Source organism: Hydra vulgaris, chromosome 09 (genome assembly GCF_038396675.1).
Source record: "Hydra vulgaris chromosome 09, alternate assembly HydraT2T_AEP".
Lineage (NCBI taxonomy): Eukaryota > Metazoa > Cnidaria > Hydrozoa > Anthoathecata > Hydridae > Hydra > Hydra vulgaris.
In genome coordinates, this window is record NC_088928.1 from 10,485,650 (window position 1) to 10,510,345 (window position 24,696).

The following is a 24,696-nucleotide window of genomic DNA, read 5'->3' on the forward strand; positions in this document are numbered from 1 at the left end:
TCTAGCAAATTGTGAATTTAAATAAGGCTGAAGATCTGCAACCATTACACTATTTGGAAAAACCTTCAAAATTTATTTCTATGACCCCTAAAGTGCTTAATTTTTTTAACTAAATAAACGGGTAATAAAAATAGTCATGGATAACAGGGAACATTTTTATCACCTTTACTATCAACACCCAAACACACAAAGTTACTTGAGTTATTATCATGTTGATCACCATATCTTGACATTATTTTCTTCCTCTCTCTTTATCATATTAAATGTATATATATATATATATATATATATATATATATATATATATATATATATATATATATATATATATATATATATATATATATATGATATTATACATATACATATATACACTTTCCATGTATTTATACATTAAATAATATATATACATTAAATAGTATATATGCAATAAATAATATATATACATTAAATATATATATATATATATTATTAAATGTAAAATATCATATTAAATGTTTTGTAAACAAGCATTTATATAAACTAATAAATAAAGAGATATATTTATATAGGTCTAACTTATATAATGAAATAGTATTTACCTCTCAATTTCGCTTCACTCTACAACTTGATTCAAATCTCCATGTTTAATGATTTCATAATCTAGAAGTAGAGCATTTGCTAGTACAGCTACAGCACGAGATGAGACATACCTACAAAAAAAAACTATGAAATAAATAAACAAAACTGAAAAAGCAAAGTAAATAATCTATATGTGATCCCTTAACATTCCATATTCACCTTCTCCTGTTTTAGCGTTGCCCCAACAAAATGTGCTGTTTGTGATATATATATATATATATATATATATATATATATATATATATATATATATATATATATATATATATATATATATATATATAAATTAGTAAAAACGCATCTAATTTTTTCTTATATTCTGTTATTATAGTCAAGAGCCTTCCTGATAAACTTACTGATGGTGATACAAGTTATTTAAGAAAAAAATTAGATTAGTGTTTTTACTAATTTATTATTCTCTGTTCTTTAAGAACATTGAGTACTCATTTTTAAGTATCATTATAACATAACATATATATGTATATATATACATATATATATATATACATATATATATATATATATATATATATATATATATATATATATATATATATATATATATATAAATGTATAAAGTATGTTAGTCTATTCTACAAAAATAGATAGTGCTCAATGTTCTTAAAGAACAGAGCAATCATATATATATATATATACATATGTGTATATATATGTATATATACGTATATATATGTATATATACGTATATATATATATATATATATATATATATATATATATATATATATATATATATATATATATATATATATATATATATATATATATATATGTACAAATATTCATATATAAAAATATATATACAAATATGCATATATATGATATAAAATATCTGGATTGGATGCTGAAACTTCAGAAATGTGACCAGAATCAATCAATGAGTTATGGGCGTAAGGCATTTTAACATGATTAAAAGCTCTACTTGAACTAACTTTTCTGGAGTAAATGTACCAGATAACCTTGAACTAACCTTTCCGGAGTAAATGTACCAGATTTTAAATTAGCCTTTCCTAGGTGATAAATACCTTTAGGACCAATCTCTGGTCACGAAAATATGCCGTCTTCAAAAGGAACCTTAAATATAATTTTTGAAAATAATCAACTTCTTCAGTTTGATTGAAGTAAAATTAAAGTAAAATTTCTTAGTACAATAATTGCAGATTAAAACAGCAAATACTCAAATATATACAATAATATATAAAAAATTAAGTCAAATGCCTTTCTAGTCTTACAAAGACACAAGATGTGCTCTATTTGGCAATTGATGATGCTACACTTAACATCTCTGCCACTACATAAAAAAGTTGCTAGTTTACAAGTACATGATGATATATCAAAGAGTTTATCTAAAATCAAATCTTGATACTCCTTACTTTTAAATTTACAACGTCCTCGGTTTATAGATTTTACACTTTTAAAAAGATTTATTAGTTTTCTTAAGATTGAATTTCTTTGAAGAAGAGGAAGAAGTGGGTTTACTTTATTCGACAAAGTACTGAAAGAATTCTTAACCTCTTCTAGTAGATTCTGTTTTGAAATATTTTGGTTATCTTTTTCAGTGAAATAAAATAACTGAATTACTTGACGAAATGTTGGAAGATCAGCTGGAGTCATTTCTGATGGGAGACCTCCATATTTCAGACTATTTTCCAAACTAGTTGTGCTGGATTTGCTCTTAGGCATTTTTTCTATAAATTATTTTGCTATTTATAAATTATAATTTAAAAATTATCTAAAAACAACAAAACAACGCGCAATGTGCATGCCCACTTTGAAAAAAAAATCAAAAAATGGCGGTTTTCCTCATAAATAGATTATGTCTAAAATAAATGTACATTTTTCGTAGCAGCCATTTTCTAGGCATTATTAACAAGTACATGTTATACATTTTATTATTATTTTTTCATAATCTATTTACTCCAGGGTTTCTATAGTTCTGATTCCAAAATCACTCCACCATATTATATATATATATATATATATATATATATATATATATATATATATATATATATATATATATATATATATATATATATTTACAGAGCCGTACCGGGCCGCTGCCTGAGGCGCCAAAATTGGGAGGGCGCAAACTTTAATAAATTAAACAAACAATAACCAGTTTATGAAACTAATTTTCACGGCGTCGCTGCTGTTGATAAGAAAATTAATTAAAATTCCGCCTCTTGACACAAACTCTTAAATATTTAAGCTTATATACTGAACAAAAAAGCGCCCTATAACACTAATATACCTTTGATAACTTTTGAGCATTATAATTCTATTATGAGTCGAACCCAAAAGTTATCTGGTGCTGAATTTAAGAAGAATAAAAAACAGCGCCAAGAAAGTGACGAAAAACTACAAAACTGTTTCAAAAAGTGGTTGGTAACAAACTCTGTGGAGAAACAAATTATTTCAGAGGATATTTGTATTGAAATTAATGACAATTCAACAGATCCTATAATTGACTTTAATTAAGTTCAGATCATCATTTGGAATTAATTAAAGAGGAGATTTTCATCAGCAAAAGTCAAGAAGAATTTTGCACAACTGGTTCAGAACTAACCAGGGAAGATGAAAATGCCTAGCTTTCAGGCCCAGGTGAAATGGACGAGGATGAACTTCATTCAGAAATCTCAGAAAATCCAGTGGCCTCGGAAGAAAATTTTCAACATAGGGATCCAGCAACATGGCCTAAAATAACGGACAAAACAAGATGCTTTTTGATTGAGCATAGGCTAGAGCAAGACAGAAGAGAATTTGTCCCAAACACGCTGTGTGATTTTGACAACAGAATGCGACACTTCAACTAAAATGGTATGAAAAAATTCATCCCAATGGTAAAAAATTTGTTCGCACTTGGCTGCAGTACAGCAATAAAAAAGATTCTTTATTTTGTTTTTGCTGTTTGTTATTTTTAACAACAAAAACCAACAATTTCTCAGAAATTTCTAAAGGGTTTTGTGACTGGAAAAAACTAAACCCAAGAATTCCTGAGCATGAAAACAACAATGAACACCAAAGATGCTATTCTGATCGGAAAACTCTTGGAAAAAACATCAAGGAAGGAAGGACCCTGAATTCTGATCTGTAGAGAGTTATTAGTGGAGAGATGAAAAGCGGAGAGATATCTTAAAAGTGATTGTTGATGCAATTTTTTTCTGTGCCAAGAACAATCTTGCCCTTCGGGGAACAACAGAAGACATCGGTCAACAAAACAGTGGCATTTTTCTGAGCTTAATTGAGTTGATTAGCCATTATTATCCTTTAGTGGCTGAACACATTGCGTCCGTTAAAGCAAAAAAAACCACAACATCCTACTTTTTTCCTTGAATTCAAAATGAGCTGATTGAGTTACTTGGGCAGAAAGTCAGGAAAGTAATTTGTCAAACATCAAAAAAGCTAAATACTACTCTGTTCTGTTTGACTGCACTTCAGATACCTCCCACAAAGACCAAATGACTCAGATCATCAGGTATGTCCGCATCAGTGATGAAACCTGCACAATTAAGGAAAGCTTTGTGGACTTCATTGAATCTCACCAAAAAACCGGAAAAGGTCTTGCAACAGAGATAAGTGAAAAATTGGAGAAGGATGGTCTAAGCATTTCCGATTGCCGGGGCCAAGGCTATGACAATGGAGCCAATATGTCTGGAAAATACAATGGCGTCAAAACTCACATCCATTTTCTTAATGAGTCAGCAGGATTTGTTCCATGCGCAGCTCACACTTTAAATCTTGTTGGTGTTCATGCTGCTGAGGTTTTCCCACTCATGATTACGTTTTTTGGAAAGGTTCAAGCCATTTTTAACTTTTTTTCAAGCTTCACGTCAAGATGGGAAAAACTGATGAAAACGTTGACCATCTCATTAAAGGGAAATAGTAACACAAGATGGTCTACCAGAAAGAAGCAATTACACCATTGCACAGACAAATCAAAGATGTTCTTCAAGTTTTGGAATCGATTATCCGCAATCCCATGACAATTGCTGTCACAGTTAGCAGTGCAAAAGAACTTTTCATTCATATTGACTTCAGTTTTTTGTGTTTGTTGGATTTCTGGTGTTAAATTCTTTCTCTAATTGACCGGGAAAACAAACTGCTTCAGTCAAAAACCATTTCAATTGACATTGCCGTAAAAAAAATGAAATGGTTGAAGGCTTTCATTCAGAATTTTTGAGATGTTGGGGTGCACAACATTATTAAAGATGCCACAGAAAAAGCTAACCAGAGCGGAATTGATGGTGGCTTTCCAATTAAGAGGAAGCGCAAAGTGAAGCGAATAGCACTTTATGAAGCTGAAGATGACTCTCACCTTCTCACAGCAGAAACAGAATTCGGATCTTTAAATATCAAGCTGCCGCAATGATGGACAACTTTGAAAAATCTAGCCCGATCGACATTTTACAGCTCATTCATAAATATTCTTTGACCGATGCTTATCCCAAAACAACAATTGCTATTCGCATCTTCCTCACCATACCAGTCACAGTTGCTACGTGTGAGAGAAGTTTCAGTAAACTTAAGCTCATAAAACACTATATGAGGCCAACAATTGGCCAAGAACGTTTGTCTAGTTTGGCTATAATTTCAATTGAAAATGAAGTGGCAAATAACATTGATTTTGATGATGTCATTAGTGAATTTGCTTCAAGAAAAGCCAGAAAAGTGGCATTGAACTAAAGTTTGTGCAACCTTAATGACAAATTTTACTTATAACTTGATGTGATAAATTTTGTGATCAATAAATCATTTTTTTCGTTTAATTTTCTTCTTTTTTTTTTTAAGGAGGGGGGGGTGGGTGGTCGGCGAAGGGAGGGGGAAGAGGGGCGCAATTTTCTTTTCTTGCCCGAAGCGCAAAATTTGCTCGGTACGGCCATATATATATATATATATATATATATATATATATATATATATATATATATATATATATATATATTGTTGTTTTGATTATGTAATAATAATCAATTTTTTCGATTTGAGAGTGATCAATATAAAGTGAAATAATCACAAAATAGATCAATAAATAATTAAAAAAGTAAGATGAAAAAAAACAACTTTTTCATTTAATTTTATATATATATATATATATATATATATATCTATATATATATATATATATATATATATATATATATATATATATAAATACATATATATAAACATAAATATACTTTCGGTGGTCTCTTGAAGAACTTTTTCAATACGTTTACAATTGATATCAGGACAGCAACATTTTTCACATCCGACGTAATTATTGCGGACTTCTTTTTGATCGTCAGATGAACAATGACAAGATAGTTTGCAATCTAAATCGCCAGATGGAGTTGAAAATTTCTCCTCATTTAAGCATGTCATGAAATTTTCTGGAGAGAAAGAAATTGACAACTGTACAAGGTAAACTGAAAAAAATGTTTCAAAAATCATTCCTTGTTTGTGAAATAACTTCAATAAAATTTCAAGCAATAATGCGTGAAGTGCGACTGCGATAGTCTATTTGAGTTAAATATTCAAAGTTACTCATGACTATACGTCATTAAATGACTATGTATTTAAAGACATACGCCATAGGCTATCACATATATATAGAAATATATGGAAAATAATTCCAAAGGAATTTTCTAAAGCTTTTTAGAAAATTCCTTTGGAATTATATTAACTTTAAATACTATGACACATGGCCTACTTAAATACACGGCCTTCTATTCTGCTTAAATCGAAAAAAAATAGAAGGCCGGTTGATGCATGTTTCCATACCGCAAAGTCAGGTGGCGTCTTAAGGTCCGCAAATTTTGTAAATATTTTAACATAATTATTTCAAGCATGAATAATTTATTTGTTTTGATAGACTTACGGTATTTGTTTTGTATAATTACGGTACAAAAACATTCATTACGTAAGGAAATAACATTGTGAAAAACGTAATTTTCATATTTTTTCATAACTTTGCCTTTAACTTTTGAATTAATAAACTTAAATGTAAATGTTTATTTGGATTTATGACGAAAAATATCCAATTTGCTGTAATTTTGCATTTCAAAGTAGAACGAAAAAAAAATGAAAACGGTTATCAGTAATTTAAATTTTTAAAATTTAGTTTATTATTTATTTTTCATAAATTATCCATACATATTGTTCTATTATTTGTTATTAATGTTAGCATTATTTCTTAAATTCCTTAAATAAATTTATTTTAGCAAATAGAAATAATAGTAATCAAAACTGTGATAATAAATTTTCTATTTTTTCTAGTATTATTAGCTATGTTATTTTTAGCTACTTTTGAGAACTTTCTTTTACTTTAGAACATATATTTGATGTTCTAATAAGATACCAATCAACCAATTGAAGTATAAATAAAAATTACAAAAAACTAATATGGTTAATTTAATTAAAAAATTTTTCCCATTTTTAAAATTTTTTTTCAATGTTTTATTTTTCTTTTTTTATATACTAAAAGTTTTTTCTACCAGTTTAAAAAAATTTTAAACTAATACTTTGCCATGTTAATGCAAAGAATGAAAGCAGAAATAAATACTTTTTACTGCTACCTTCTTTTGCAATAAAAATATCCACTGTTTTTTATGAACAAATTGTGGATGCATAACTTTAATATCAAAAGATATTTCTGTGAAAAGTATTTCACAGAAATATCTTTTGATAAATACTAATAACAAGTTATTGAAAGTCATCATATTTAATATTAATGTATGTTGCATGTAAATTGTTTATATTAAAGTTTCTTATAGTTTAAAATAAATTCTTTCCTTTATCTATTTATTAGAAATTAGGCTGATGCAAATAACTATAAAGATTCTTTTTTTAAACTTTTTTGTAAATAATACTATACAATTTCTTTGTTTCTTTGACTTCAGTAATTTCAAATTAAATATAAAGTGAAAAATTGCATTAAATCATTTAAAGTTTGAACACCAAATTAAATTTGGTAGAAATATTCAGATTTTTTATTATTTTTCAAACCAAAAAACTTTGTGATGAAATTTTCATTTAACTGTTATTGTTAACTTATTATTTTAACAATGTTTTTGTTTAAATTTCATTTTAATTTCTAATAAAAAGCAAAGGAGTTTTTTTGTTCCACTAGCTTTTACTACATCCTGTATAACTGAGCATAAAGAAAAAGTTAGCTGTTGATGAATTTTATAAACCCTGTTTAAAAAAGTAGAAGAAATGTGAAACTAAAGTTCTGTTTTTTAGCCTTAGCTATAAGCTATGTATAAGCTTTGCTGTTAAGTTCAGTTACACAAACCTGTAGAATCTAGATAGAACAATTTAGATCATTATTCCCAAACTAGCTATCATTTAGTTTCATATTTGCAACGTTGTCAGAGATTACAATGGTACACTTTGTTAGTTGGTTACTTGTCAATTATATTAAAGAATTCTTAAAATTCTTCAACATATTTACAACATTTGAAAGCCTGTAATGTTAAGTTGAGTTAATCTATTGTACTGCTAATGAATGAAAGGATGCTGTGATTCAACTGCCAGTTCATTTGTTTTGCTACATAGTTCATATTTTTTATTTCCAATTTTTTAAAAATTAGAAGAAAATTTAATTCATGTATTCTAGAAAGGTTGGTGTATCTAAGTTTAAGATGCCTTATTAGTCTGTTAAATACTTAGTCTGGAATTAAAAAGTAAGGTTATATATCTACATGTATTATTTCTCCTGAAGCTTTGATTAGTTTTTGTTGTCTTATGTAAGTGAAAAATTAATTTTTCCCTTGGTCTATTTCTTTTATCACATTTTTATCACAGTCTATACGTTTTGAAGTTGGTACAAAAACAAGTTTCTTCTGTGTTAATGTTTTTAAAACTTAAACATCTTTTATTTTATTTTAAACTTTTAAATAATTTGCTTTCACATGCCCTACTATACTAATGTAGAAATTTTTTTTACCAGGTTTTCCTACTTTTAATAATATATATTTTGCAATTTTTTTTGTGGCTCTGACTGAATGAGAATGTAAACATTTTAACATAGATATTTTATAAACATTTATGTTCAATCAAACTTATTTGATTAGAAAGTTTACTGTTTTATTAAAAAAAAAAAAAATTTAAACTTTGAAATTTTTGAGCCTTCACTAAAATATTATTCATGTTATGCTTGCGGTTTTAAATTTATTTTCCTGACCACAAACCACATCAAATTAGGGGGTATTTATATATATATATATATATATGCAATTTAGAATTTATCGAATGTATATATATATATATATATATATATATATATATATATATTTATATATATATATGTATATATATATATATATATATATATATATATATCTATATATATATATATATATATGTATATATATATGTGTGTATATATATATATATATATATATATATTTTTTTTTTTTCATAAAATAGATGCAACTTTTAAATGTTCTTTTTTTTTTTAAGGATCTCAGCTATCTTAAATTACCGACTTTCAAACAATATGACTTTCTCAACTGTTAGAAATGATTTTGATAGTTGAACCTAGAAATCTGATGTTTAACTATAGAATCATAAACTAAGAGCTAAGTTGAATTCAAAAACATTTTCATGTTTCTATAGCAAAGAAATGCAGAATTATTTGATGGTGAGTTTTGATCAAAAATTCTTATTTTTTATTTTGATATTCCTTTTTTCTAATGTGTGTAAATTTTATAATTATTTTCATTATTTTATAGTATTATTTAAGATGATATTTTTGTTTATTACTTTTTGCCAAGCTGCTATGTATTTTTTACACTCTTTAATTTGCACCTAATAAAGCTGAAAACAAACAGGTTTAAGTTGGGAGTTACTAGAAAATAAAGAATAGTGTTAAATAGCGAGAAAATGGTTGACAGAAGACTTTAAAAGTTGAAGATTGTATGAGTTAACAAAAGAAGATGTTGGGAGAGAGTCCTTAAGCTTTGGTGAGCAAAAAAAAAGTTGAGTCCTTGACAAATAGAGTCAATTAGATGAAAGATTTTCAGGAAAATCATTAATTTAGATAAAAAAAAGTACAGGATATATTATATCCCTGTAGTTAATTGGAAATGAAGAGGAGTGTTGGCTTTTAAAGATAAATAATTCTGTGATCAGAAAGAATTGATTTAATAATTTCAAAAACAATCAGCATGTGACATTTTATCAAAAGCTTTTGATATATTAGCAAGTCAGCCATAGAACCAGACGATTGAAATCCATATTGATTGTTGGAGAGTAAGATATTAGATTTGAGTTAAAATGTTAGCTATTGGTTGGTTAAAAACTCAAAGAGCTTATTATAAAAAAGAAAACTTATTGAATGATAGTTGGATAAACTAGTGTTCTCTAGAGTTTGTAAAAAGTAGATCCACAGAAGCCATTTTTCGGCAGTCAGGAAAACAAGATTCAGTCAAGCACTTAATAATATTTCAGAAAGGATTATAAAGAGTTTTGGAGAAAATTTTTGTATGACAGAAATTTTGTCTAGACCACAACCCTTAGAATTTTATTTAAATTAGTAGATTAGGTAGTAGAGTTTACTTAGTAATGACTTAAGCAATGGAAGCCCAAATTACTTGGATGTATAACAATGGGTTAATCAGTTTAATATGAATGGCAGAAAAAGGTGTGGCCATTAGGTTAAGCAGAAAATTTCTTCGCAAATACTTCTGCCTTATCCCAGGGATAGGTATTAAGAACGGACCTACAAATGGGAGTTAAAATATTAGTTTTACCTTTGTTAATCACCCTGTTGAAGTTTTTCCAAAAGTCTCTAGAACCTAAATTCTGGGATAAGATACAAGATTTTGCATACTGATATTTGCATACTTTTTACATTGATTTCTTGTAATAATAAAATACGTTTGTTTTTTAATCATTTTTTCAAAATCTTTTTCACAAGAAAATTGTTCTTTTGAAAAAGATCTTTATTTTAAAAAAAATGATTACAATTAGATGTAACAGCTTCACAAGTAGGTAAGAACCATGGAGAAGAATGAGGCTCGGCTTGCAACTAACAAGAAGAAATAAAAGCTTCCATTGTTGCCTGCTTTTCCAATAGTAACCATTTTTGTTACATCATTTTACGAATTTCTGTCATCAAATCTCTTTTTATTAAAGCAAAAAAAAGTTTGGATTTCTCGTTTTGATAAAGAATAAGATTTTTGTCAAGATTAAGTACAAAAAAAAAAAAAAAAAGTTATTATCTGATGCATTTATAACGCAATTCAACAACTTACTTTCTAACAATCAATACTGTTTCCGGTCTTAAGGTTATACTGCTGATTTCTTAAGTTTTGGTAACTTTAATAATCAATTGCTTTTACTATATCTTATATAAAAAAGGTAAGAAAGTTCTGGCTCGAAGTATTCACAAAACTTTTGCTTTGCGCATTAACAAAAGTTATCAAAATCTTTTCTCTCCATTTTCAGCATTAAAGTTATCCTAGATAGGCAGCACTCTTCTTTATCCTACCACAAGATTTTATCTTTTAACCGAGAACATCTATAAATACCTCTGAACCTTTCTGACTGCTTTATTAAAGTCATACTCATTACATTCTTCTTCATTTCTTGTAACTTCTGGGTACCTCAGGGATCTATCCGTGGTCCTGTTTGATTCTTATCTATATTAATGGTATTCCTGATTACCTTACATCTAAAGTGGCTCTATTTGCCGATAACTTAATTTTATACGTCTTGACAAAAAGTCTTCTGTTTTCTATTGGTTAAAACAGGTAGCGGATCTTGCATCTGATCTCACTTCTGTATCAGATTGGGGCTTGCAATTACTTTTTATATTGAAGAATGGGTACCCTCTCACTGAGTCCTATTCTTCACTGAGTCTTATTCTTTCTTCTTGGATCATCCTTCACTTCTGACCTCTCATAAAAAACGTATATATAATCGGTTGCTAAGTTTGCAAAATAGAAAAACGTCTTTAAAAAAAAAATTACATATCGGGAAAATAAAATTACGTATCGAACATATACGTATCGTAATCAAAGGTAAGCATAAAAATGAAAGCCTTTATATACTAGTATTATCAGGTTTTTAACCTAAAGTGGAATTGAGTTTGGTAATATTTGTTTTTAAAAGCTTTATTTTAAAAGAAGCCATTTTAAGACTTTAGGGGTTATATAAGGGTTTTTGTTTTGTTGCTAAGGCGTTGCTGAGTCTCAAACCCATGAAAAATGCAATTTTTAAATACTTTATATTATCAAATAATACAATAGTACAGATGGTTATATCAAATGAAAGAGGATAAAAATCGTCTTTCGTTTCCAATGTGAGTCCAAAAACTAAATATTGACATTTTACTCCAAAATCAATATTTTTTTTTAAATAAACACATGAAAGTGTCATAGAAAGCTGTTAAACCATTTTTAATTTAGCATTAGTATTAGATAGGGATATATGAAGGAGTTTATTTAGCTCTCTATATACATATATATATACATATATATATTATATATTTTATATATATATATATATATATATATATATATATATATATATATATATATATATATATATACACTGTATATATATATATACTGATACTGTATATATATATATATATATATATATATATATATATATATATATATATACACACTGTATATATATATATATACTGATACTGTATATATATATATATATATATATATATATATATATATATATATATATATATATATATATATATATATATATATATATATATATATATATATATATATATATATATATATAAATATATACAGTATCGGACAAAACGAGTGCAACCAAATAATGCTAATTTAGTTTCTTTATATAAAAGTGCTGCATTTTTTCAATTTAGAGAAGTAACTATGTAACTGCTTAGAGACAAAGTTCTTCAAGTTTTATTCATCACAAAGTTCATTATTTGTACACGATAATTAATAAATTAATCCAAAGTATTAAAACAAGTTGATTTCCTTCTGGACAAAACAAGTGCAACTCGACAAAATGTTGACCAAGCTGTATTTCGCTATCAATATTTCGTGGCGAATCCTTTGTTGTTGATCACAGCCTTGCATCTTCGAGGCATAGATTCGATCAGGTAATCAATGAAACTATGTGCAATCGCTGCCCAGGCCTTTTGGACTTGTTCAAACAGTTGATCCTTATTACGAACACCTTCACGATTAATTCTGCGGTTGACGATCTCCCACAGGTTCTCAATAGGGTTGAGATCCGGATATTGAGGCGGCCAATTTATCACCGATAGGTGATTGTCTTGAAACCACTGCTTGACTACATTTGCAGTGTGTTTCGGATTGCTGTCTTGCTGAAAAACCCATTTTATTGGCATATTCCATTCAGCACGAGGTAACATAACATCTTTCAAGATATTTTTATACATAAAACGGTCCATTATTCCATCGTTTCGATGTATTGGACCTAGACCGTTAGCCTAAAAACACTCCCAGACCATTACATTGCCTCCACCATGCTTCACGGTCTTATGGCAGTAACGTAGATCGAGGCGTTTTCCGGCCGGTCGACGTACACGGCAAGTGCCATCGCTCCCAATGATGTTGAACTTCGATTCATAACTGAACAGGACAGTTCGCCATTTCTGCACATTCCAGTCAATATGAGATGTAGCAAACAGGAGTCTTTTTTACTGGTTTTTTAGTGAAATCAGTGGTTTCTTTGCAGGGCGTCGAGAAAACAATCCGGCTTCAACAGCACGTCGTCTGGATGTTCAGTGCGATACAGGCAGCTCTAATTGCTTTTGTATCTCGACTGATGATGTCCAGGGATCCTTCTTGTCGGATCTGAAGATCATAGAATCCTCTCTAGAAGTGGTGGAACGCGGTCTTCCACCTTTGTTATCTGCTGCCAACTTCTCCGTAGAACGATAACGTTGGAACATAGTCTTGACACGGTCCATTTTTTCACAATATTTATCACAAATACTTTTTTGTAACATTTCACTTACGTAATCGCCAATAATTTTCTTTCTTAGTTCCAATCCAAGACTGTCGGGAGCCATTTTTGCACTTGAAGTCATAAAAATAATAAAAATAAATAATCACGCTTCTCAAGGCTTACCGTGTTACATTTACCTTGTGATGATACAATAATGCTCTGTGGAACACAACGCCTTGGTTGGATGTGGACTGTATTGATGTAATGAAACACTTGTTGTATTTCACTTCTTGTGTTGATGTTCTTCGATATAACACTTTGATAAAACTCACTTCGATAAACTGTCTTGATAATACTGACTGATTGACTTCCATATACTGACTGAATTACATATTGATTTACATGTCTCTTAATAGTAAAATGAACCTGTGTGAACCTGTTCCGGAAAATTCTAGATGCTTCTTTTCGATGCTTCTGGAAGCTTCTGGATGCGTCTGGCTGCTTCTGAATGATTCTGGATATTTCTGGATGCTACTGGATGCTTCCAGATGCTTCTTCTGGAAACTTCTGGAAGGTTCTGCATGCTTCTGGATACTTCCTTTAATTATTAAAAATCTTTCGTGACGTTGACACGGACCAGACTTAAGAAAATGAAACAAACCAAAAAAGTTGCACTTGTTTTATCCGCTGCAAAATGGCACTTGTCAACGAAATTCTGCCTGTGTGCTGTCACCTGTCAGCTGATTGCTCATGTCATGACATGCTATGACTCCAGACTCCTGAACTGTTTGCTGTGGTAGTATAGTTCGTTTCGTTTTTAAAACATGTAAAATTAGGAACACTTTTTAGCATTGTTCGATGTTGGTTGCAAATGTTTTGTCCAATACTGTATATATATATATATATATATATATATATATATATATATATATATATATATATATATATATATATATATATATATATATATATATATATATATATATATATATATATATATATATATATACATATATATATATATATTTAAACAACTTTAAAATATATTCTACAAAATAGAGTGCTCAATGTTCTTAAAAGATCAGAGCAATTATAAATTAGTAGAAAATCACTTAACAAAATTTTTTTTACATTTAACACTGTGTTTCAGAAAGACTCATCAGAAATGATGAGTCTTTATTAATGAAACACAGTGTTAAATAAAAAAAAAATTTTGTTAGGTGATTTTCTACTAATTTATATATATATATATATATATATATATATATATATATATATATATATATATATATATATATATATATATATATATATATATATATATATATATATATATATATATATTTGTGCAATTTCTAAAGCGGCAATGAAATTGGTCCACCCAAAAAGTATTCAAACACCTCCGATGTGTTTTTTTCTGGCTACGGGACTGCAAAAGCTTCAACAAAACTCAGCTGTTTTGTTTGAAGCTTTTGCAGTCAAAATTCGTTCAAATAGAGTGTATTTGATTATTATTATTATTTCATTTATTTAACACCATATTTTAATTCATTAATTAATTTACAATGTAATATAGTAATTTACATAATAGTAATTTACAAGGTAAAAAAAAAAATAAGAAAGTTATTTTTCTTGATTTTACTTAAGAATTTTTTCCTCAAGTTCAATTCGTTTCCTCTTTGTTCTTTTGCATTCCAGCACTCTATTGCATACTTCAAAGTTTGTTCAACTTCTGAAAATGGCATAGGTCCTGGATATTGCCAACAAACGAATGTTTAAATAAAGGGTGTTTCAGCTGTGAAAAGAAAATGTGTGCAGTTGTTTTATTATCAAGAAGACGAAGGAACAAGTTTAATTTATTTTGTTAAATACTTTTTGAAATTTCCTGAATTTTGAATAGCGAATTTGTATATTTCTTACTGCGTTTCGAAATATTTAAAAGAGATTTTAGCACACTCCTTCCAAATACATCTAGCTTTTTCATCAAAACAGAATTATTTTCACTTAGCTCCATACCTTAAGGTAAGTTAGGTATTGCCAACACTTTATATATATAGGATATTGAGAAACTTAACACATTACAGATATTAATTTTTATGTATAAGTATAACAACAATCTTCTACCAAGCGTTTTTTCAGATAACTTTCTGATATCATTTTCTGAAAAATATAATCTGCGTTCAAATACCAGGAACGACTATCAACTAGGAAAAATTAAATCACAGCAGTCAAGTTTTCTAATTACAAACCGTGATCCATCAATATGGAATCGTTTCCAAAATAAAAATATTAAAACCTAAAAAGCATTTCATCGTTTAAACAACAAACTAAAATGCATCTCCTTAATTCCTGAGATATATTATAGTTAACAGTATTTGTTTTCAGATTTTTTTGTATTTTTTCTTTTTATTTATTTTTTATTTTTTTCTTCTTCTTATGTGTTTTAGTTTTTTTTTTTTTAATTTTTTACACACAAAAAAAAAAGAAAAAAAAAAATGAGTTTTGCTTTATTAAATTTTTATTTTGCTTTAAAAATTAAATTGTTTTTTTATTTTAATGAGTGACTAAAGGGGCTCTATGAAAAGGTTGTGATGATAAACACATTATCCTTACCTTCTTTAAGTCCCTAACTGATTATAACAGTATATATATATTATAAATTAAAAAGATTAAAAACATTTTTTATAAAGGTTTACGATGTTATTTTATATGAAAAATTGTAATATTGTTTAATCAGCGAAATAAAAGTTAAATAACAATAAGTTATCGTATTGGTTTGTACTTGTTAAGTCAACATAAACACTTATTATTATATGCTTTATCACTTCCAAAACGCACCAGACCTTATATTCTATATAATGCCAAGTTATTGATTGTTCTCAAATATACACCATTGCATGAAAAAAAATTTGTTCATTAAACTGCCAAACAATATCTCATAATTATCTCAAAGCAATGAAAAATGACTTAGTGCGTTCTGGAAGTATACCCTCGGTATACTACCAGTATAAAAGTACTACAACTCACACACAAGTTGTCAAAAAGTTTCTGTCTGGAAGGTATTTGTTTTAAAGCACATGAACCACGTCAAGGTTCCTTCCTAATCACATGTACGCTTTTTTTTATGCAGAATGATTGAAAGCATATGACAGAAAAATACACAATCAATTAGCAAACTGCTTTTTCTTGCACATTCTCATTTCTATTAATAAAATTGAACATAAAAGAACAGGGAGTGTAATAAAAATGTACTCTAAAAAAAATCTAAAAAAGTAAGCATAAACTTTTAAACATATTAAAAGTTAAAAAAGAAAATTTTGGAAATGAAAATAAACTTTAGATGGCAATCTTCTTGGAAGGATAATTCTTATATCTTCTATGGATTATTGTTGTCATTATTAGACTGGTTCTTCTAATAATGCTCTTTATATTTCAGACTTATTTGAAAAACGCATTGAAAATGTAATTGGACCAAACCAAGCTCCTAATCTTTAGCCTTAATAGCCTCAAAGACGTTAAGTCTATTACTCTTTTCTACAAATACTATCATGTTTGATGCTTAGGAGAGCTATTATCTCTTATTCAGTCAAAAAAAACTTGAGACCACCTAACTCATCATTTTGCAAAGTCGCATCCTTTTACTGGAACTGTTCTTTCACTGCTATAACACAAACATAAGACACAAAAAAAAAATGCATTAAGTATTCAGTTGAAATCAAATAACATTATGGAAAACTGTCTTTGAAATCTCGTATCTCATCTCAAAAATTAGGCTCTCGTGACTTCTGGAGAATCTTCAATAGTATCAATAATAAGGGCAAATCTTTAATTCCACCTCTCTTGTATGGTTCAGACTTTGTCACCTCACCTAAAGACAAAGCTATATTGTTTGCTAAAAACTTTTCACCAATATCATCTCTTGATTCCACTGGTTGCGTTCTACCTGATATTACCAACAAACAGGTTGATCCATTGCCTGACATTCGTATCACTCCAGCTTCTGTATCTAAAGTGATTTTCTGCCTAGACTCTTCTACAGCTTGTGGCCCAGACAGCATACTTGTTATTGTCTTGCAGAAGTGTTCTCCGGAGCTATCGTCTATACTCTTAAAACTATTCAACAAGTGCTTATCAGAGTCTTGTTTTCCAGCCTGCTGGAAAGAGGCATCTGTTATCCCTATCTTCAAGAATTTTGGAGAGCGATCTGATTCGTCTAACTACTGTCCCATTAGTATTCTTCCTATCATAAGCAAAGTTTTTGAATCTTTAATTAACAAACCTATACTCTTTTTAATTTACATAAACAATCTTCCAGATATTCTCACATCTAAGATGGCATTGTTTGCTGATGATACTACCATTTACTCTTGTCGTAATAAGAAACCAACAATCTCCGATTGCTTGGAAGGGGCATTTCAGCTTGAAAAGGATCTCACTTCTGCTACAGCATGGGGCATGAAGTGGCTAGTGAACTTCAATACAGATAAAACTCAATTTTTTTCAGCCAATCGTTATCGCATTAAGTTAGATCTTCCTATATTTATGAACGGTGATGTACTCGATGAGTCATCCACTCTTAATCTTCTAGGATTAACTTTACTTCCAAACTTTCGTGGAAACCATATATCAAATCAGTTGCAAAATTAGCATCCGCTAAGGTTGCATCTCTTGCACCAAACCTATTACTTGATGCTTCTACAACAATCTCATCCTCATCTTCGGTGCTTCCGACGGCTGAGCATTCAACTTCATCTATAAATATATATATACATATATATATATATACATATATATATATATATATATACATATATATATATATATATATACATATATATATATATATATATATATATATATATATATATATATATATATATATATATATATACATATATATATATATATATACATATATATATATATGTTTATTTATATGTATGTGCTTGTATATAGATATGTATTATATATATATGTATATATATTTTTTAGGTGCCCCAAAAAGTCCTAACGGTCTTGTCACAGAGCACCGCGGAAGTGCATTTAACCAGGAAGTTCACGCCTCCTCCCTTACCGTGACGCGAAAATTTGTCCAGAGCTCGTATATATAATATATATATACATATATATTATAAATGTGTGTACATATATATGTGTATATATATGTAATGATAGTCATTGTATGTACTTTATGCTCTCTATAAAAGGTGCTTACGGGGACATTTAAAAAAAAAATTGATGCTTACGGGGACAAAAAAAATAACTGGCACACAAAGGTGTACAGGGTACACAGGTGCTCTTGATAATCCTAATGTCCCCGTAAGTATTCTTTCTTTGTAAAATCTGTTCCTGTAAGTGATAATATAGGTATTGTAATGAAAAAAGGTATTGTAAAAATAGTTTCAGAGAAGGTTTGTTAAAAGTTAACATCTTTTAGTAATGAGCTAAAATAAATTAAATGATTTATTTCCAAATTAAATATAAATTTAAAAAAAATAATAACTAAACATCATGTTTAATTTATGTTGGATATCTGAATGTCAGTTGTGGGAGGTCTCTTTATCTTCTTAAATCTAACATTTATGTTTATCCTTAATTTTTTTTAATGGATTACTTCTAAGACATATATTTAAAAAGCAGTGATTAAAATGATTAAAAATTAGTTATGATATTTTTCACTGTCCTATGCAATCAGATTGGAACAAAAAATGCATAAGCAAAATGACACGTTATCTTAAAAAGTGCAGGATTGTCTTCTTTTTTTTTTAAAAACAGTGAGTATCTGGGAGCCCTGTTTTAAATACATACTTTTTCGGAAAATATAAAACGTTATCAAAATAAAAGAACAATTATTTACATAGTGTATTTGAATTTTTTTTAAAAGTATTCACCGTAATGTGCACTACAAAAATATTTTATAAAAGCTTATTATTTAAATATAGTGTTTAAAATATAGTATTATTTAAGCATGCACAAGGAACACAAAGAAAAAAATATAAACACATTCATTTTTGTATATCTTGATGAAAATTGAAATTAAGTAAAGAGTGCTCACAGTAAAATATTAAATACATACAATTTTTATTTATCCCTTTAGGTCGAAGATAAAATTTTCTGTGAGGAGTTTCAACTTTCCATTGTTCTACCTTTTTTATAAGACATTCTTGGTCAATGTTTGAATACCTTTTCTTTCTTACTGCTTCCAACATGTAACACCGAATAGTTTTTTTCGATGGGAAGAATCTTTTATTTGATTTAGATGGACAAATATTATTTTTAAACATTTCTCTTGTCACAATGATTTCTAATCTCCTACGCATTTCATCAACACTAGTTATAAATTCAGATGATGTAAATATTTCTTCTTTTAATCTTGCATCAATTGGCTGTGATATACCAGCAGCCTTAAAAAAAAAAGAATTATCAGAAAATTTAAATAAAAAATGTAAAAATCTGTAGGTGGTTTAAAGGTTGATTGGTTTCAATAAAAAAAAAATCAATTAATTAAAGGGAAAAGCCACTTGTTAAGAGCCTATAATTTTAAAAAAAGAACTTTTAAAAGAAAAATGTTTAAGCTATAAAGTAAAAAAAATAAAGAAATTAAAACATCAACAATTTATACAGCTTGTGATTAAAATTGGTTATTGTTAAAATCAGATGTTATAAAAAATTGTTTACATCTCCAGTAAAGTGACCAGTGTGAGAACTAGTTGATGGAAGAAAAACTGAAAACATTTTTTGTTCCACTGCTTCATTTTTTGAAATTGCTTTACGAATTTTTTTTGAGAATGTTACTCTTTTCCATTTACTATCTTCTATAATCTAAAGAGGTACTGCATTTAAAAAAAATGCACCAACATAAGCTAGTATTTTTTCAAAAAGCTATATAATATTTCTCAGAAAAAAGAAAAAAAAGAAATTCGTTTATTAGTTTTATAACTACTCGACTTATTTTTTATAAAACTTGTTGGTTATAGGCAAATGAACTTTTTTTTTTTTTTTTTTTTTTAAACATCTTCGCTTCCAACAAGGCTGCAAGCAGCCACTAATTAAAGTTGGAAGTTACTGTAAGAGAAAAGATGAAGATTGTAGAGCAAGATAACGATTGATGGACGATTTAAAAGATTGCAAATTATATGAATCAGGAAAGCAAGATGAAGGAAGCGAATTCCAAAGAGCTGATGTTCGAGGAAAAAAACTAGACGAATAAGCGTTTTTGGAGCACTTAGGAACAGTCACAGAAAAAGGATGACACTTAATTGAATGACGAGTAACACGAGAATGAATTTTAGTAGATGGCACAAGAGACGTTAGCTCTTTCGAGCAGTGCCCATTATAGTATTTGTAGAAAAGAGAAAGAGAAGCAACATTACGACGATGTGATAATGGTTGAAGGTTGGCTGCAAGAGCAGGTCCAACTATGTTTACAATGCGTTTTTGCACCTTGTCTAAAAGAGAAAGGGCATCATTAGAAGATCCGCCCCAGATATGGCAACAGTATTCCATACAAGGCCGGATTTGAGATTTATAGAGGTAGAGAATAGAATCCAGAGTAAGAAAGTGGCGAGCTCGATAAAGAGATGCAACCTTAGCAGATGCTAATTTTGCAACCGATTTGATATATGGTTTCCAAGAAAGATTGGAAGTAAGAGTTAATCCTAGAAGATGAAGAGTAGGTGACTCATCGAGTACATCACCGTTCATAAATATAGGAAGATCTAAATTATTGCGATAACGATTGGCTGAAAAAAATTGAGTTTTATCTGAACAAACAAACAAACAAGACTCTGATAAGCACTTGTTGAATAGTTTTGAGAGTATAGACGACAGCTCTGGAGAACACTTCTGCAAGACAATAACAGGTATGTTGTCTGGGCCACAAGCTGTAGAAGAGTCTAGACAGGAAATCACTTTAGATACAGATGCTGAAGTGATATGAATGTCAAGCAATGAATCAACCTGTTTGTTGGCAATATCAGGTAGAACGCAATTAGTGGAATCAAGAGATGATATTGATGAAAAGTTTTTAGCAAACAGTTCGGCTTTGTCTTTAGGTGAGGTGACAAAGTCTGAACCATACAAGAGAGGTGGAATTATAGATTTGCCCTTATTATTGATATTATTAAAGATTCTCCAGAAGTCACGAGAGCCTAATTTTTGAGATGAGATACGAGATTTCATGACCTGAGAATAGCGGGTTTTGGCGTTAGACAAAACCTTTTTACAGTTGTTTCTAGCAGTAATAAACAAACGTCTGTTTTCTGGAGAATTGTTTTGCTGATAAATATGGAAGTAACGGTTTCGATTGGCAATCGCAGCAGCACAGTGTGAGGAAAACCATGGAGGAGAGTGAGGCTTGACCTGGAATTGTCGAGAGGGAATAAAAGATTCCATGCCACCCTGAATCCACGAAGTTATATAAGAAGCACATTTGTCGACAGGAAGTTGAAAGATTTCTACCCAAGGGCCATCACGAAGAAAATCACGGAAAGAATCCCAGTCAGCTTTACTGTAGTTGTAAAAGGTTCGATAGTAGGGGTATTCAGGTGATGAAGAAGAATGAGATATTAGTTTTAGAGAGATCAAACTGTGATCAGAAGAACCTAAGGGTGAATGCGGAGAAACTGAGCACTGACTAGGATCAGAAACAAGACATAAGTCGAGTAGAGAAGGTAAATGATTAGGGTTGTCAGGAAAGCGAGTTGGAAAGTTGACTATTTGAGTTAGGGATTGAGAAAGGCAAAAGTTGTGGGCTTTAATGCCTGCAGAGTCACTGACACTAGAGCCAAGCCATTCAGAGTGGTGAGCATTAAAGTCACCGACAACAACTATATTAGCTGATGGATAAAGAGAGAGGGCTTGGTCAATATGATCAGAAATAACATCAAAAAGAGTACAGTCTTGAGATGAAAGAGATCGATATAGAACAAAGAGAAAGGCAATAGAGTGAAGTGGTGCTAAACGAAAGCACATGAAAGAATAGTCTGTGGATTCAAACCTAGTTTCACGACAAACAGGTGAATTCTTACGAATGTAAATGCCCAGGCCAAGCATGTGACTATTGGAGTCTTTACGAATCAGAGGAAGATAACCATCAACACTAAGATCACAAGATGAGACAGCCGAACTCAAATTAGTCTCACAAAGAGCAAGTAGGTCTGGTGAACTTTGCAAGAGATAAGACTCAACAGAAGAAAAGTTACTTCGAAGACCACGAATATTAGTGAATGATAGGTTTAGAGAACTTGGTGATGATGATGGTTTTTTGTGTTTTATAGTTTTTGGTACTTTATTCATTTTTAAATTAGATTGAAGAACTTGACTCAAAGCATAGATAGCACTCAGAACACTGTTTAATAGCCCAAGCAATTGCCTCATTACTACTAATAAACCCTAAGCCGTAACAAAAGGCTCCAAATGCGGCCTCCGCAATGCACACCAAAAGTACAAACAGGGACACCATCCATGCGCAACATGGCACTGTTAATACTTTGATATTTTTCAGCTGTTGATGGAATCAGCCTCTCTGAGAGCTACCACAGAGTTCGGGAAACCTGACTACCAGCCGGCCTCAGAACCATAAAACTGAGTTTTAGAGCTGTACCCTCATAAGGAGATAATAGAATGAGTTGCCTAGTCATAAAAACAGAGACACAAGCAAACCCATGCATTGAGTCAAGAAGATCCAGCATTCAACATCCTAAACTGGAAACAATGTATTAAAAATACATCTGCGCCAGCCTAATAGATGAAGAAGGGGTGCGAGGCTGGTCAACAGATAGAATCTGTTTACCCCTTAAGTCTTTGCCTAGGAGGCCTTCTACAAGACAGTAGCTGGGTGCATTTAACATCTGCCCAAGATGAGTATTTTTATCGAGACACCATCTCTAGCCTTTACTCAACCAAGAGCCCCAAGGCAGGGGGTGTTTTAAATTGGAGTTGGCATCTCCTAGCCTTTGCCTAAAAAGGCGTATCCTACAAGGCAGCAGGACATGAAGCAGATTGTACTGGGTTACATGTTACCAGTAGCAGGATAACCTGATCTGACAACAATTAAGAACCTTTTTCCTAACTTTTATTAGTCAAATATTTATTAATGATAATTTATTATTTTCTATATTAAATAAAACGAGCATAATTTAAAAGAAAACCTTAAAACCTGGAAACTTTAAAACTTCTTTGATCTTTATTTGTGAACTACAATTAAATTTCTTTGTCCTGGATCATTTCATAGTTTTTAAAGTATCTGTGATCAGATACCTATTATTGTTATAAACATGTACTGTATTTATATTTTATCTATAATTGAATTATTAAAGTTTTCAAGTTTATTATATACTTATATAATATATAACTATAAATAAATAAGTATATGATATACCTTATATAAATATAATTAAATATAAAAAAATATATAGCACATTCAAGATACCTTTCTATCATTGCAACACATTTTATATTCTTCTTTAAAAGATACTTTTCTATCTCTTCCATGCATACAATCAAGAACTTTACTTCCTACAATCATGAATGGAACACCATTAAAAGATACTGAGTCATCCTCCCACCTTATTTTGTGGTGTTTGACAGAAGCTTCTTTAAACATATAAAAAAACATATTTAAAAACAATAAAAACAGAATATTTACTAGATTTTTTATTAGTGTTATTTATTACTCGTTTTGTTTAATATTACAGACAAAACTAAGTTAACTTGTCAATTGGTAAATTTGTTTCAATTTTTAGTCAGTTATGCATTATTTTCTACTTAATCCTTTAAGTTAATATAATCCTTTCGGCAACATAGAACAAACAAGAAAGCATGGCTAAAATTATTTATAAATTTAATTATATCAAATTGAATAATTATTCATGTAAAAAATAATTTTGCGGAATAGACTTACGAGTTTTGCGGACTCTAAGACACCACCTGACTTTGCGGTATGGAAACATGAACCAACCTAGAAGGCCAGTTAAAAAAACGAATATTCCATTATATGGACTAACTTTCTCAAAATATTTTAAATATTGCGCTATCAATGTTAAGTAAGTATATCTGGAACAGGATAAAAATTTTCGCGTTAGATTAATTGACATCTCTACTAAACTTCAACAACTTAGTATAGTTATTTGTGGCTACTTTTTAATTGTT

General features: G+C 29.4%; 1 protein-coding gene across 2 annotated transcripts; it reads right to left on the minus strand.

Moving 5' to 3' along the window:
* Positions 1-19,549: 19,549 nt before the first annotated feature.
* LOC136084553 (uncharacterized) lies at positions 19,550-24,368 on the minus strand. Of its 2 annotated transcripts, XM_065804695.1 has the most exons (3): positions 23,978-24,368; positions 20,224-20,367; positions 19,550-19,949 (listed from the first exon to the last, which is right to left on the minus strand). In XM_065804695.1, exons 1-3 carry the CDS (start codon positions 24,161-24,163, stop codon positions 19,551-19,553), a joined length of 729 nt encoding a protein of 242 aa, XP_065660767.1. In that variant the 5' UTR covers positions 24,164-24,368; the 3' UTR covers position 19,550. The 2 variants fall into 2 exon arrangements, with proteins under 2 accessions (XP_065660767.1, XP_065660768.1); XM_065804696.1 differs by lacking the exon at positions 20,224-20,367 and having other exon boundaries at positions 23,978-24,363.
* Positions 24,369-24,696: the final 328 nt, after the last annotated feature.

Excerpts from the sequence above, each read along its gene's own strand:
- LOC136084553 (XM_065804695.1), bottom strand. The coding sequence starts at position 24,163 with ATGTTTTTTTATATGTTTAAAGAAGCTTCTGTCAAACACCACAAAATA. Across the intron at positions 20,368-23,977 it reads TGTGTTGCAATGATAGAAAG|ATTATAGAAGATAGTAAATG; the intron begins GTATCTTGAATG and ends GTACCTCTTTAG. Across the intron at positions 19,950-20,223 it reads CTGGTCACTTTACTGGAGAT|GCTGCTGGTATATCACAGCC; the intron begins GTAAACAATTTT and ends TTTTTTTTTAAG.